This window comes from Alligator mississippiensis, chromosome 6, assembly GCF_030867095.1.
Source record: "Alligator mississippiensis isolate rAllMis1 chromosome 6, rAllMis1, whole genome shotgun sequence".
Taxonomy (NCBI): Eukaryota; Metazoa; Chordata; order Crocodylia; family Alligatoridae; genus Alligator; species Alligator mississippiensis.
In genome coordinates this window covers 58155638-58172094 of record NC_081829.1, presented here as the reverse complement: position 1 = coordinate 58172094, position 16457 = coordinate 58155638, and the positions used below count along the sequence as shown (strand labels likewise).

General features: G+C 40.4%; 1 protein-coding gene across 1 annotated transcript in view; it reads left to right on the top strand.

Moving 5' to 3' along the window:
* Positions 1–16239, top strand: part of SGPL1 (sphingosine-1-phosphate lyase 1) — a 44791-nt gene extending 28552 nt beyond the window's left edge. The window contains exons 7-14 of the mRNA XM_014609365.3: positions 3273–3361; positions 4982–5087; positions 5691–5789; positions 6968–7117; positions 9862–10100; positions 11507–11653; positions 13077–13197; positions 13325–16239. Of these exons, the coding sequence (XP_014464851.2) occupies positions 3273–3361; positions 4982–5087; positions 5691–5789; positions 6968–7117; positions 9862–10100; positions 11507–11653; positions 13077–13197; positions 13325–13465 (1092 nt within the window). The 3' untranslated portion in view covers positions 13466–16239. The remainder of the gene's footprint in view (positions 1–3272; positions 3362–4981; positions 5088–5690; positions 5790–6967; positions 7118–9861; positions 10101–11506; positions 11654–13076; positions 13198–13324) is intronic.
* Positions 16240–16457: the final 218 nt, after the last annotated feature.

The window sequence follows — 16457 nt, the reverse complement described above, 5'->3', positions numbered from 1 at the left end:
TTGGACAACTCTGAACTCTTTCGCTGAATTCTGCATTCACGTGTTAGTTGTCAGGAAGCCCTAAAGTGTTTTCTCTAAAGGTTTGCTAAGTCTTCCCTCCCCTTTTCTAATTTCCCCAAAGAGTATAGCTGAAGTGGAAAAAGGGAAAGATTTGATACTCCTGAGCTGCCTTTAAAGCTTGGCATATTTTTTTCCCTTCCCCTTGTCCTTTCAAGCTCCAAGCACTTTGGAACTTTCTTGAGTAGATAGTTGCATATTTTAAATTAGTGTTTAAATAAAATGTGATTTGCTGAATTTTTTGTCACCTTATCTCTAGGTATCCCATCAACAGATTTGTCAGGTTTGATGGAGAGAATCACCTTTTCTATATATTACTGGTGACATTTATAGGTTTATATGGGTCTTACAACATGCTTCCACCATGGTATATTCTCAAAGAACATGCCACCTTAGGAAAAAAGCTGCCACTTATAGGGTACTACAACCCAGGTAAACCTTTGTTAGCTTGGTCACTGGCTTCTAAATTGATTTAATATTTCCAAGCAAGAATTCAATTCAAGTGAAGATCTCTCACTTCTAGAACCTACAGCTCCAAGTTTTTGTCTTTCATTCTGATGCTGTGATAAGTAAAGCAGTGTGATTGTGAGGGGTAGGGTAAAGATTTCATAATGAAATGCAGTGACAGTGAGACAAGGAAATCTTTTAAAGGTTAAAAATCATTGTTCCTTGATTTTAGAGTCCCAAAGAATTGGAGTTTGTAGGGTATGAACAATGAAACAAATGCAGCAGTTTGAGAAGGGGTGAAGGGGTGCTCTGCTGCTGCTGCTTTCTTCAACCCCCCCCCCCAAAAAAAAAAAACAACAAACCTCTATTTCTATTCCTGATTTAGAAAATATAGCAGTTTCAAAAGCCAAAAGCACAGGCTTAGAAAAAAACACTTAAGCAGTGTCTGGTTTTACCACTTTCCTGCTGATCACCCCTTGTGCTGTGGCTTTTATTTGAAGGGAGCAGAGATAAAAGTCTGAGAAAACTTGTGTGTGTGCTGAATCACCCTGTATTGGCCAGCTGCCTGGCATGCCACAGATGCTAGAGGAAGTCATATCTTGTGACAGTGATTCAGGCTTTTTTCTAGACTAGAAAAGGTTTGCTGTTATAGGCAGGTTGGCAATCCTTCCTAGTGGAGTTGCAACATGTTCTGGCTAAGTTCCTTTGCTGGTATAACTTTAAATCAATTTTTCAAATGTAGCTTTGTCAGCAAAAGTTTTTAGTTGAGGCATTTTTAAGTATATGTTTGAGTTTGTATATACGGTAGACCAGCCAGTGCTGTCAGCTAAATATTGAAGCAAAGAGGTATCTGCTCAGTTTGAGAGAGATGTTTTCCTTAAGGTTAAACAGGGACAAGAGCAAGATTGGGAGCCCCACAGTGGAAGGTGAGAAGGCATGTGTAGTAGGTTAGGGCAGCAAGAGTTTGAAAAGGAAGGAGATTGATTGTTCAAGTGTGCAACTAGCCCCATGGCATAAACTACTTAGTGTGTGATAATACAAATCAAAGATCATAGAAAAATGTAGTTCATAACATAATCATAAATTGCATCAATATAAATAACTTTTCTAATGATATAGGCATTTCCATGCCTTTTCTTTGTAGGGAAGTGTTTCCAAACTGTTACCCATTTTCTGTGGAAAGCTGCTACATAGCTTAGGAGAAGCTTGTAAGGAAAATGTTGGGATAACAGACATGGCTTATAAAGTTTGAGGTAGGTGGTGGTGGGAGAACACAGCAGACTTACTTTACAATAAACACACCCTTCATCTCTTCTGTTTCCTGTAGCAGCTATTGCTGCTTGTCCAAGATAGTGGTAGGAATGTGGTGGGATTTCTTTGCTTGTGAAATTTGCTCTTAATCTCTGTACTCCTGTCTAGTCATTGTCACAGTCACACTTCTGCTTTAATTTGTGGATGTTGCTTTTGGGGTTTTGTAGCCAGCTTATATCTTAAGGCATCAAAACATTGTTTCCCCCCTTTTGATGTCCTTACATGATGGTGGAGCTTGTATTGGACCAGGGAGGGTTATCCAAAAGTAAGGACTGCCAAATAAAAGCTGAAGGTAAGCCTTTTCAGTGCTATGCAGAGACAACAGAGCTAGCTCTGGAGCTGGAACTAGTGTAGCTTGCTGGTCCTGGGCTCATTAGCTCTGTTTCTAGATATGCACAAGAGCTATCCCTGTTTTCTTATTATGGTACTGCCCTAGGGCCATGGCGCTCAATCTTTTTGCCCTGTGGGGTGGATGGATGGTGTCTGGTCTGTCTGTGGGATGGACCCAATCCTGTGGGTATGATGGGGGCCCCATCCAGCCAGGTGGAAGTGGGGGGAAGGGAAGAGATGATGACAGTTGGGACCTGATTTGCCATGTGGGGTGGGGCGAGGGGGCAGCCAGAGTCACCTTGATTTGGCTCTATGGAGCTTGGGCAGTGGGGGAGGGTTGGCAGTATTAATTGCTACTGTTTCCCCCCCCTCCCTCCTGCCCACAGATTTCCTGACTTGCGGGGAGCTCTGTGGGCTGGATGCCATGCCTCCGTGGGCCAGACTTGGCCCACAAGCTAGAGGTTGAACAGCTCTGCCCTTTTTCCCCTCCCTTCACCTTCACCATGTACATCTGGTCCAGATAACAAACCTTCAAGGTACTCCTCTACTGAGATGAATGTGAGCAGTCAGCTGTTCTTCTATGAAACAGCCCTGAAGCATTGTCTCCATAGCTTTGTCTAGGGTTTTTTCTCTTTCCAACCTGTCCATCTTTATGCCAGGTTAACCAAACAACTTCTGTTGCATGCAGCTTCTTTTTATTTTCTTTGTATTTCCTTTCTAGAGTGTTATTTATTTGTAAAACTTTTACTGTGGTTTGCAGTAGTAAGCTTTTTTTGTTACAACAGGCTGGCAAGAAGCACAGTTCAGGTACTCTTTTTCCTTTTTCATTGTCTCAAGTCTATTGAAACCCTCCCTGCCAGCTTGTAACCGAGCAGCTTGTTTTCTATTAACTGTCTGCATACTGAAACCAACTTTTGTTTAGATAAATGTTTTGGGTTGCAATGTCCTTTGACTGCTAGAAAGTTACCCTAATCTTTTCTGTAGTTTTCAGGTTGTAGATTTGAGCCCTCGTATGAAGGTATAGCCTCAAATTGTATGGGGCATAGTTTGTACTGCAGTGTTAACATCTTGTCTGCCTCTTCTGAAGACATATTTTAATTTAAGTGCTTTGCTTCTTTTCACCATAGATGACCTCTGGTGGGACTGAGAGCATTTTGATGGCCTGTAAAGCCTACAGGGACCTGGCTTATGAGAGAGGAATCAAACACCCAGAAATGTATGTAACACCCTCTACCAGATTTCTGCTTTCATAGATTTATGTGTTTGTTTTTTCCCCTAAAACAATAGCAGTTACACTGAGCTGAGCTAATGCTGCACCAGAGTGTTTCTTCTTTGTAATCCTTTGCTGCCCCCACCCACCTGTCAAATTCTTACAGACTGAATGTGGGACAGAGCCCCAAACTGATTTATAAAGAAAAATAACAAAATAAGAGAGCATGCTTTAAGCAAAACAAGATGACATTAGCCAAACTGTTCAGAGGTTGTAATTTTGGATTTAATTGTATGACTATCTTATCTGTGGGATATAGGAATGTAGTTATATTTGGGCTTAAATTTAGGCATGGCTGAATTGTATTCACTTCCATCCCCCAAGAAACTTTTGCCTAGTAGTTAATTCTTGGCCTATGGTAGCCAAATCTTTTCATCCTTAGGCCTCTCCTCAGCAATTTGCTAGCCATTTCAAAGTGTATAGGACTTCTCTGAGTATTAGGGTAAGGGTATGCCTATGCCCCCTCCATGGTAATCCTGAGATTGACCACTCACTGCTCAGTTGCTCTTCCTCTGCACATGCCACCTGCTGAAAATCATGTGCAGTTGCCATTAGAGTGGTGCTGGGTGTGCTCTCAGAAGCACACCTAAGACCAGATCTTGAGAGCATCCGTGGACATGCATGAAAATTAAGCTACATAATACATTTCAGTGACTGGCTTATGTGGAGCGAGAGCAGGTGGACATGGCTAATTTCTTGGAAGTGGTCTTGTAGTCACTGAGCGGGTAGTATCATCTAAAACCACCACACTAAATTTGTCTGATTGGAAATGGAATTTGGAAAGATTCAATTACTGACTGCTATGTGACCAAACTACATGGATTTAATCTTTCCACCATGGTTGCTCTTTATAGAACCAAGTAGTCAAAACCTGCTCTTTTTGGATAAATTGTTTAAGGTGAAAATACTGAGCATGGAGATGAGAACACTGTTACTTCATCTTGTTCCAAATATCTCTATCGCTCTTCCTGGCTAACATTCCTGTAGATTGTCGAACAACATGCTAAAACGTTGAAGTCTCAGAAATACAAGTCTCTGAATTAATTTCTTTTGAGGTTCTAACCACTGCCATCTATTGGACAAAAAAATAGATTGCCGGTTACTTTTCTTTAGTGTATTTACAAAGGAGTGGGGATCTGTTTTGATGTGTTTTTTTTCTGAGAAAGAGAATTTTGATGCTGCACAATTTTCAGAGTTGTTAGAAGGAAGTTTTCATTTTAGGTGAGAAGCAATGTCTTTAAAGCAGTGTGGGACATAATGTGTTTTCTAATGCATTAACAGGTCTATTTAGTGGTATAAAACATTGATTATACCTTTGAAAGTTGGAAATATTTGCAATACTATATATTATTTTAGAACATCTTTTAGCATAAGATCTGTCTAGAGTCCAAGGACACACATGCCCAAAATACTTATTGTCTTTGTATTTTCCAGTTGGTGAAATTTGTCAGTGGGCTGACTATTCTCTCTCTTTAAGGGGTAAGGGATAGAAAATCCTGCTTTGTGAATTTTATTCAGACTAAACAGCAGTCATTCCCAAGGTTGAAGTACTGAATTTGTTTTCAGGTTGGTTCCAAAAAGTGTTCATGCTGCATTCGACAAAGCAGCCCATTATTTTGGGTTGAAGATTGTGCACATACCATTAACCAAGACCATGCAAGTGGATGTTCAGGTATTGCTCTTTGACAACACTAAACTGCCTCTGTAGACTCCTAGCAGTATTCCTGAAAGAAGTCTTTTATCTATCAGAAGTGTTCTCTGTAGGGAATTCTGTGAGCATCCATTATTGTTGTTAAGATTACAGCAAAAAAAATAACTTTTTTGCACAGTACCTAAGGCCCTGGTGTATCCACTTTAGACCTAAAACATTTCTTTGCCCTAAACATTCATTTTAATTGAATGTATCAGCATACCTAGAAATTGCAGAAACATCCTCCACTGAATTTCCTACAAGTGGACAAAATTAAAAAAAAAAAAGTAGGGCATAATTTTGCACTTGAGAGTGATGGGTTAAATGACTTAACTAGCTTCTTCTAATGTTTATAACTAAATTGCTGAGCATGCTGTCTTGTTGCAGGAGCTATGAAATAGGCCACTTGCTGCTGTCATTTTAAAGTTCTTAGAGTATATCATAGGATACCTGTTTTATAGCATATCTTTGAAGGTCCTTCATGTGTGCTCTGATCCATAGATTACTTGGCCTTGTATTATTCTGAAAGCTATTTTTTTTCCGATGGGCATGAAGTGTGAGCATCTCATCTCTTTAAATCTGTAGGCAATGAGAAGAGCTATTTCAAAGAACACTGCAATGTTGGTCTGCTCAGCTCCCCAGTTCCCCCATGGAGTTATGGACCCCATTGAGGACGTGGCAAAGGTGAAATACTTGCTACAATACAAGATTTGTTGTAGTAATGTTCTGAAAGGAAGAGGGGTAAATAAACTCATATCATTGGCAAGTCTTTTCTTTGTTGAAAGAACAGCAAAAGTCTTGAACTTGTTGCTGTTGAAAAGATCTGGTAGAGCAGCAGGTTAGCTGGAAAATTGATTCCCATTTCTAACAGATCAAGGGTTAATCAACACTGCTTGGACTAAAAAGCAAGCAGGGAATGGGCACTGTCAGGTTTTCTTTTAATTTATAACATAATTACTTAAAATTTGTCCTGAAAAAAAAGGATTTTAATGTTGAAGATATGACCCCTACACATTGTTGCCAAATTGCTTATATTGTGCTCTGTTTTGGATTTGAACCTTAGCAGACAGTAATGCCATTCTGGCGTGGATTTTTGTAAAATGATGAACTTCAAATGAACATTTCTGTCTTCTAAAGCTAAAGACAGTGCCAGTGACTGCTGTTGCTGAAGATGTATACATTATATTTACTATGTACATGAATTCAAGCTGTGCTTTTCTAGCTTGACTGTGCCGTGGTGTCACTTTGAAATTAAAATGGGAGTAATTGTGAAATTACCTATCTGGTAATAGATTTCTTTATTACAAGACCCCAAGCTATGGTGAGATAAATAAGAGGCTAAATTTTAGTATTAGAGGAGAAACAGTTTTAGTTTAAACATACAAGTGTCTGATTTAGAATAACCATTCAGGGGAATATATAAAAGATTTTGAAACTGGCTTTTTTTAAATGGTGTTCTTCACTGGAGTCCAGAAGGAGAGAATACCTAGGTATTTAATTTTTTATTGCTTTATTTTTGAGTGGATCTTGTTTTAATGCATTATGGATACCCCCTCTGAATCTTTTTGCATAACATCTATGCAGCAGCTACAACAGATGATTTAAAATGATAGGAAATATGTATTAGCCACATCTGAATGCATTTTTAAAAGCTAGAAGCAGGAAGATGCAGGGAGCAGGCAGCTCTTCTGGATTACCATTTGACCATAGTTTGAGGACTGTTTCAGTGATGAACCCTTTTGCAAAAGTATTTAGGGTCTCCAAATACGAAAAAAAAAATGCCTTCACGTACAAGGTTCAACTTTCTGAAGAAGTCCATTTACCTCTGACTTAAACTAACTAAAGATTCTTGTCTGGTATAGCTGGCATTGAAGTACAGAATCCCCTTCCATGTAGATGCCTGCCTGGGTGGCTTCCTCATTGTTTTTATGGAGAAGGCAGGGTTCCCACTACAGCGTCCATTTGACTTCCGTGTGGAAGGTGTGACTAGTATTTCTGCAGATACGCACAAGGTGAGAAGGGGGAAAAGTTGGGGTTTACATCTGATTGGATGGCTCTCCTTCCACCAAATGACACTTTTTCTGTGCATAATTCTTAGAGGTAGTTAGTGTTTACTCTGGGCAGACACGTCTACAAAGAACTCTGATATCCAAGAAGAATTTCTAATACAAGCTGTATTTTCAGGCATTCCTAATGCACTTTTGTATTATATCCACTGGATTCTTCTGAAGTTAAGCTAAGTACGACATAAATGCAACAGGAATAGAATTGCACATGTCTGTGGAAACTGTCCAGGAACAAGTGTGGATTAATTGAATCTCTCTGCAAAATATATCCTTAAACTATATATTCTTGCTAGTGTTAGGTGTCTGGAGAAATATTTTTTGTCCAGAAAATATTCAGTCTCTCTGTGTGGTAAATTTGAATGTGACCAGTTGCAATACAGTTAAGGAAATGAGAGACAGACTATATGTTTTCAAGGACCCCTTCATTTGGATTCTCTACTGTAACTCGGGAAACCCATTTTGAGATGGGAACAGGAAGAAGTGAACTAGTTTTTGTAACCCTGTTTCTCCATACAAGGATGAAACCTTTTAATGAAAATAAAGGGCAAAACATTAGGGCAAGTAAAACTGTATTCGAAATTGTCTCTAGCTTCTGAAAAATATAGAACCAGTAATTGTAATTAATGTGTTTTGGTATAGTTATTGTCTCATATATGCTGTAAATTCAGTGGGTAGAAGGTATTGGACAGTTTTATGACGCATGTAAAGCTTGTAGCTGCACATACCAAGTACAGGGCAGATCAAACAATGCTTCATGTTGCAAGTTGATTCCATTCTACTACACTTAGATTCATAGATGTTAGGATCGGAAGGGACCTAAATAGATTATCGAGTCCGACCCCCTGCATAAGCAGGAAAGAGTGCTGGGTCTAGATGATCCCAGCTAGATACTCATCTAACCTCCTCTTGAAGACCCCCAGGTCTCCCAGGGTAGGGGAGAGCACCACCTCCCTTGGGAGCCCGATCCAGACCTTGGCCACTCTAACTGTGAAGAAGTTCTTGCTAATGTCCAGTCTAAATCTGCTCTCTGCTAGCTTGTGGCCATTACTTCTTGTAACCCCCGGGGGCGCCTTGGTGAATAAATACTCACCAATTCCCTTCTGTGCCCCTGTGATGAACTTATAGGCAGCCACAAGGTTGCCTCTCAACCTTCTCTTGCGGAGGCTGAAAAGGTCCAGTTTCTCTAGTCTCTCCTCGTAGGGCTTGGTCTGTAGGCCCTTGACCATACGAGTGGCCCTTCTCTGGACCCTCTCCAGGTTATCCGCATACTTCTTGAAGTGTGGCGCCCAGAATTGCACGCAGTACTCCAACTGCGGTCTGACCAGCGCCCGATAGAGGGGAAGTATCACCTCCTTGGACCTATTCGTCATGCATCTGCTGATGCACGATAAAGTGCCATTGGCTTTTCTGATGGCTTCGTCACACTGCCGACTCATGTTCATCTTGGAGTCCACTAGAACTCCAAGATCCCTTTCCACTTCCATGCCACCCAGCAGGTCATTTCCTTGGGTGTAGGTGTGCTGGACATTTTTCCTCCCTAGGTGCAGCACTTTGCATTTCTCCTTGTTGAACTGCATTCTGTTGTTTTCTGCCCACTTGTCCAACCTGTCCAGCTCTGCTTGCAGCTGTTCCCTGCCCTCCGGCATGTCCACATCTCCCCATAGCTTTGTGTCATCTGCAAACTTGGACAGAGTACATTTCACTCCCTCGTCCAAGTCACTGATGAAGACATTAAAGAGTATCGGTCCAAGGACCGAGCCCTGCGGGACCCCACTGCCCACACCCTTCCAGGTCGAAACCAACCCATCTACCACGACTCTCTGGGTGCGACCCTCCAGCCAATTCGTCACCCACCGGACTCTGTAGTCATCCAAATCACAGCCTCTTAACTTGTTCACCAGTATGGGGTGGGATACCGTATCAAAGGCCTTCCTGAAGTCTAAGTATACGACATCCACCCCTCCTCCTGTGTCCAGGCGTTTCGTAACCTGCTCATAAAAAGAGACTAGATTGGTCAGGCACGATCTGCCTGCCACGAACCCGTACTGGTTTCCCCTCAGCGTAATTTGTCCTGCCGGGCTCTCACAAATGTGAGTCTTGATAATTTTTTCAAAGACTTTGCCAAGGATGGAGGTGAGACTGACTGGCCTATAGTTGCCCGGGTCCTCCTTCCTCCCCTTTTTGAAAATGGGGACCACGTTGGCCCTTTTCCAGTCCTCCGGGACTTGGCCCGTGCGCCACGAGCTTTCAAATATTCCCGCCAGTGGCTCTGCAATGACGTTGGCCAGTGCCTTCAGCACCCTCGGATGGAGCTCATCCGGGCCTGCCGATTTAAAGGCATCCAGTTCTTCCAAGTGACAAGTGACTTTGCCAAGTGACTTGGACAATTGCCAAGTGACTTGGGCAATTTTGTCCAAAAACTGCATTGAAGAGGGCATTAGTAATTGGATCTCTACCAAGGTTTGGCAGTCTTTCTTTTGTTAACTAATATAACATAATATTCAGGAGGGCAGTGGAGGAAATACTCCCACAGTTGAAGACTTTCACACACTACATGAAGTGTGGGCATGTAGAATGTCAGCAGTTTTTATTGTATACAGATTTGAATTTTGCAGGGTTTTTTTGGGGGGGGGCATATGCATTTGTGTACATATTCAATGGCAATATGTGTATATATAAATCTCTTGCAGTATGGCTACGCTCCAAAAGGCTCCTCAGTACTTTTGTACAGTGATAAGAAGTACAGACACTATCAGTTTTTTGTTGCACCTGACTGGCAAGGGGGTATCTATGCATCTCCAACCATGGCTGGTTCCAGGCCTGGTGGTATCATTGCAGCTTGTTGGGCAACTATGATGCACATGGGAGAAGACGGTTATGTTGAAGCAACAAAGAAGATTATTAACACTGCACGGTTCATTGAATCAGAGTAAGTCTTTGGCATTATTTTTATTTTCTCTTAATCCCTTTTGGAGCCCTTGGTACCTCTTGAACCTGCTGAGAACCTGCTAACCAAAAGTACATGCAAAGGAGCAGAGTAAGGAGAGGAAGGGGCTCCAAAAGCTATGTAACTGAATTCAGAGACTAATGCCTCAGTTAAAAACTAAACCCTCTTATGCCACTTCAAGTTAAGCCAGGGGTGTAGGGATTTTTATCAAGTTGATGTTCCTGGGCCTTGCTTTGACGTTTTATCTTTCATATAAATCATTAGCTACTGGATGTTGGAAATATGAAATTCATCACTCTGGCTGCTGGAAGGAGGAGCCATCCTTCTTTCTCTAGGACCACCCCAATGGTTTTTTTTGGTTTGTTGGGCTGGTGCTCTTGGCTACTCCTCTTTTTTTTTTCTCATGGTCCTCCACTCTTTTTCACACAGTCCTTTACTTTTTCTGTGTGTGCTCAACTGTCTATACTATTCATAGCTTTTCATAGATAGCTAGTTGCTAGTGCGTGAGTGTGGTTAAGTATTTCTGTTCTCATGGGGTTTGTTCCAGTGATATCTGACAAACTACTAACCAACTATGAGTGGTAAAGAGATGCAATAAGGCTGCCTGTAGATTTACTGTAGTAAGATAGCATGGTACCTGTGCACAGCATTCATTCATTCACCCACTTATTTTAAATGGAGGATTTAAATATTCTGGAATTCAATGTCTTGCACCTCTTATCTTTTTCAGTAAGATTTCCCTTTCACGTGTAGAGTGACCAAATGTTTTTTTCAGACTTTGGCTCAAAGTTTGCCTAATAAATTGATTCCCCACTCTCCCTTTGAGTAGAAAACTTGAGGGTGAAATGTATTCCTTTCCTTCCATAAATGTTTCACATACGTGGGTGCAGCTTCCTCAAAGCAAGAAGGGAGATTATTAGGCCAGATGCCTTCCCTAACCCAGCAAGATTAGCAGGATTTCAGTGAATTAAGATTTATCCTCTGATTTTTCCTGTTGAACCAGGTTCCCTGGGTGCTGGGTTTTCACTCTAATTTTCCTACTGGAGAAAACCCAAAGACTGGTTTTCTGTCTGAAACTTGTGGGAGATGGCATAGAATCAAGACTATTTAAACAACTCTTAGATCTGTTGACTTCAGTTTGATAATGTGGGTGACTCATCTTGCCTTTGTGAGAATTGATTAAGTTTAAAGCTTCCAATAGGCTGGATCCTGATTTGAGTTCTTAGTTCCCCTGTTATAGCTGCTTGAAGGGAAATGTTTTGCTGCCATGGGTAGATTTGTACAGTGCTTTCTATTTTGGCCTGAGGAAGCACACAAAATAGTTATCTTCCTGGTATCCATATCAAGAGAAAATAAAAATAAATAATTTTTTTTTTAACTCTTTCAAGATTGCGGAAAATCGATGACATCTTAATCTTTGGCAATCCTGAGGTGTCTGTCATCTCTGTTGGTTCAGATACTTTTGACATCTATAGGTTGTCAAATTTGTTAGCCACTAAAGGATGGAACTTAAATGTGCTGCAGTTCCCTCGAAGGTAAGTTGGCTACTGAAATGAAAGCTATGATTTTAGACAAACTGTGTAACCTGGCTGTATAAAATTATGGGTGTGTGTTTTGTATGTATGAGGAACTGACTTCTGATTTGCCATTTGACAACTTCTGTTTAGGCTTCCTTTCCATGGGGATACTGCTTTGAGATTCTTTTAGGGGTCCTGTGGAGTGCCACACAATGTTAAACTGTTAAGTGTCAGCTTGATTCCCAAGATAAACCCAGACATTTCAAATTGGTTTTCACACTATGGATTCCTTTTGCCTTGCTGTGGGCTTTCTGAGCTTTTTGCAACAGAATAATTGTTCTAGTATTTTTCTGTAGTCAGAGAAGTGAAAAGTAAGAGCTGGCACTTTCTCAAAGGGTGTCTCAAGCCTATCAGGGGGTGTCTTGGATTTTAGGCTGACAACTACTAGGATAGCAGGTTCATTTTTATCCCTGTGTTAACTAACATAGTAACTAATGCAAAATAAAATTTTAATGAAGATGGGGCAGTTGTAAATTTACATAAGTTTTAGGTGGAAGTGAACCTGAAGCTTTCTCCCATACTCTTCCTTGATCTCCTAACACTTTTGAGAAGTACAAACTGCTTTGTCTTCACTTGGATTTTCCATCCTGTTAATTGCCATGTGCTCACTAGCACAAGGTAATAGTAAGGGTTTTTTCCAGTGCAGATGCATACTACTTGGAATTTAAAAGGGTTTGTGTTGATCACATCTAATAAAATAGCAATGTAAATGATCATTTCCCAAGGTACAAAACATGTCCCCTTTGGGTATGTGAATGCTGTTTAAAGAAGGCAGGAAGGGGGCAGACCTCCTTAACTGTTGTGATGAAAACCTTCAAAACATGAAGAAAGTAAAGAGTTTGTAGAGAGCCTAAAATAATAATTCAGAGGTGTGCACTGTCTCATTCATTTTATTGGATACTAACTCACATGTGAATGATAGCAGAGTCAGCATTTAAATATTTAATTGAAAGCGGAGGAAATATTTTTACAAAGATCCATACAGGTATTTCCTGAGTTAGGTATGTTTGGTTTTGGGACCATGCATATAAAAGATAAGTCAGATGGTTTGTGGGGTCAAGTATTAAAGTTCACAAGACTTTTACAGTATTGTGGAGGGAGGTTTGATTGCTATTTCTTAGAGGAGGAGCTCAGCTTTGAAAAGTCTGAAAAATAGCGTGTTATAATGTGTGTTCTATAGGAAGATTATTTGAAGGGGTAGCAGTGAGAAACTGCCTAGTGCCCTGGGCCATGTCAGCCTAATTTTTCCCAGGCTGGGCTCCTCGTTTAAGAGGAATGACATGATTGGAAACCCCTTGGTTACTCTAAAAATGTACTATGTAGAGATTTCCATATTTCCCATGGTTACGTGACTAATCTTTACTTTCCCTTTCATCTGCAGCATTCACCTTTGCATTACATTGTTGCACACAAAAGATGGGGTTGCAGAACTGTTTTTGGAAGATGTCAAAGAATGCATCTTGGAGATCATGAAAGACCCTGGAGCCAAGACCACTGGCATGGTAAGTCACTGTTGCACAACAAGGATAAACTTGGAATGAAAGTTTTACATTTTAAAACGGATACTTCCCTCTTAGGGTAGTGAGTGCTTCTGTTTTAATCGCTCTTTCTTTTTTTGTTTTAACATAGGGTGCCATCTACGGAATGGCGCAGTCTATCCCAGACAGAAGCTTGGTAGCAGAGATTTCCCATGCATACTTGGACTCCCTCTACAACACAGACATCCCTTCTAGTGAAAAACACATGAATGGTTCTCCCAGACACCATTGAATATGTAGCATTTGGTGCCTTACCAGCCAGTACTGGGGTGACATTTTGAAGAATTTCTGGAGAAAGGGAATTGCATTAGGCTACGATCTTTCTGTGTTCCTGCAAGTACAGGTCATGGGGCAGCTTGATCTATACATTTTTTTTCCCTTCTCTTCTCTCTTTTTTTTTTTTTTCTATTCCCTTCACACTCAAACTTCTTTTTGAGTTGTTTTCACTTTTCTATCTGTTCAGTTTTAGTTGTTCTATTCCATCACCTTAGTTAACTGCCAAGGCTAGTCCTAAATGACTTGAATGGAATGGTAGTGTTTGTGGCAGTCAGAAGTCCATTCCACAACCCCAAATTCCTCAGGTATTCTAAGTTTCAGTTCATTCCTTATCATTTCTTCCCCTTGGCTGGGGAGAGGGGGGGGAACTCTCTAGACCTTACAGTTAGTGAACCTCCCGTTAGGGTTCAGATTTTTAGTGTAAAATTAACACTTTGGGATGCTCAAGACAGCTTCCCCCCCAAGTTGGAGGTAGAAAGCGAATGGAGCATAGGTTTTCAATAATTTCTCCAATTGTGTTGCAGGCTGTGGTAGGAAACTGCATTTAACAAATTTTGGGGACTTACATTTAGCTAACTCTGCACTGTGATTCCTTTCCTTTCCTGATTTATCCTTTCAGTCTTTTAAGTTATCTGTATGGAGATACCAGTTAGGCATATTTTCTGTTGTAATTTCTTTGAATGACTTCCTTTTGGGGGGAGGGGGTGGGTGGAGCAATGGATGACAAACCTCTTCCAGAATCTTGTATCCATTGGAATTGTAATGGGAAATTCTATTTTAAACCTAATGGATGAAAGGGAAATAAGTCCCACAGTACTCTTGAAGAACCACTGTCTGCTTAACAAGCTTTTCTAGAACATCTTTGTCCATCCATAAAGCTGTTGTATTTTGCACAAGTCTGGAGGAAGAGAGCAAAATGGTTATTTTATTGTGCTTAAACAGAAGGATTTGCACTATCCTAAAATGCTGACGTCAAGCAGTTGAGCCATACTCTGTGGAATGGTTGGGCACTGACGTGCAATCGTGGCACCAAAGTTAACTTTTTTTACATCATCTTTTGGCATGAAATGGTGACTTTTGTAAAAGAAGTAGTAGTCTCTACCTGCTCTTTGCACTGACTTTTTTTTTTTTAAGGCACATTTTCAAAGGGCATTCACTAGTGTGCCTTGACACTGCCCTGGGTTTTTCTGGGACTCCAGAAGAGTGTGATGGATCAGCTACTGACTGTGATGTTTTGCCACAGTCAGCTTGTTATGGTACTATATTGAAAATAATCTCAGTGGCAAATTGGCCTCAGGTACAGTACATCCACCTTTGCTACAAGATAGTTTTATTGAGCCAAGTCTTCTTAGTGTTACAGAGGTACTGGCATAATGCTGATAGGGAACTATTATGGTGGGATCTAATAAATACTAGCTATCAAGGTGTTGCATTGCATGGAAAGTCTCTTTTGAGAATTAGCCTCACCTGCACTGTTTTTTTCCATATCAGTATGTCCTGTACAGAAACAACATAGAGTAACCTTATCAAATCACTGCTGCCCCTAAAGCATACTAGAAGAAGCACTGATGATGCTAATGAGTCATGGGGTTAGTCCTGCAGAGCCATATATTGAGGGGTGGAGTGCATTTCCATTTTGTTATATCACTAGACACTTCAAGAGATGGTCTTGCTGTGCTACTCATTGTGGAAAATCTGCTGCACATCTTAAAGGGGTAGCTCTCTGGGTAGTACAAGATTTACTAGCAACCAAACTGATGCTGAGCGAAGCCTCATTGGCTTAATATGTCTGAAGTACACACTTGCACAATAACTATCCAGCTTGCAAGAGTGAATTACCAAACATTGCAAAAGCAAATTTAGTTTTGGGCCCAATGTCTTTGGGGATGGATAATCTCATTTATAAATATGTCCATTATTTTCTACTCAAAAGATGCTATATCTTGGCCATCTCCATGGGTTTTAGGCGGTATGTGTCTGTTTTCTCTAAATTCTTTGGAAATTCTTATTTTTTTTTTTTTTTTTTTGCCTATTTGTGCTTTGCCAACTTTGGTAGTCAGTGTAGACTTCTTGATCTTGTTACTGTTGTGCCATTTGAGCATCACTGTATCACTATCAGAATTCAGTGTACCTTGGATGGGGGGTGGGGGGGGGGTTCTTCTGTATAGCTGCCTGGTTACTTTGGCTCTCCTTTTAGTCCAGACTTAAAAAAAAAAAAAAAAAGGGGAAATACTATTTAAAAATGGTCCCCAAATTCCTAATACTCTCCCTAAAAAAACAAAACAAAACAAAAAACAGTTGGGTCTAACAAATCAGTGTTCCACTTCATGTTTTTAGATGTATTTCACAACTTGCCTATCAGTCTAAGTGACTCCATTCTGATGTTTACCTATGGTTAATGGTTGTGACTTTAACTATGTTTTATGTGAATTTGTTCTATACTGTAAGAATGACACTGTATTTTATTAGTACATAGTCTTCATTTACTTATGTCTTTTAATATAGAAACTGTATCTCCTTTATCATGCATATTTGCAGTTTTTTTGGAAAGACCTGTGTCATTTAATACCTTTATATACTTGGTTTTAAAAGCTAAAGAACAGACTGTAATAAAAAACTTGATGGTACTTTTATAGGTGGAGGGATTTCCCAAAATATCAGATTCTGCCTTCCTGCAAGATACTACTGGATAGCTATCCAAATATGGTATTAAACACTGGTAATGTTTGAGATGTGGAGAATGGAGTTATTGGGTATACACAAGTCTTCACAAGGAAGTTTAAGTGCTTGCACATGTTTGATCTTTACTTATCAAACTGAAGACTTCTATGTGACACATCAGGATACAGTCTCTCTTTAAGCCTTGGAGAGGGCAGTGTGTGTGTGTGTGTGCGTGTGTATGCGCAGAGTACATACAATGTTGGGATATTTTGTACACTAAATGTACA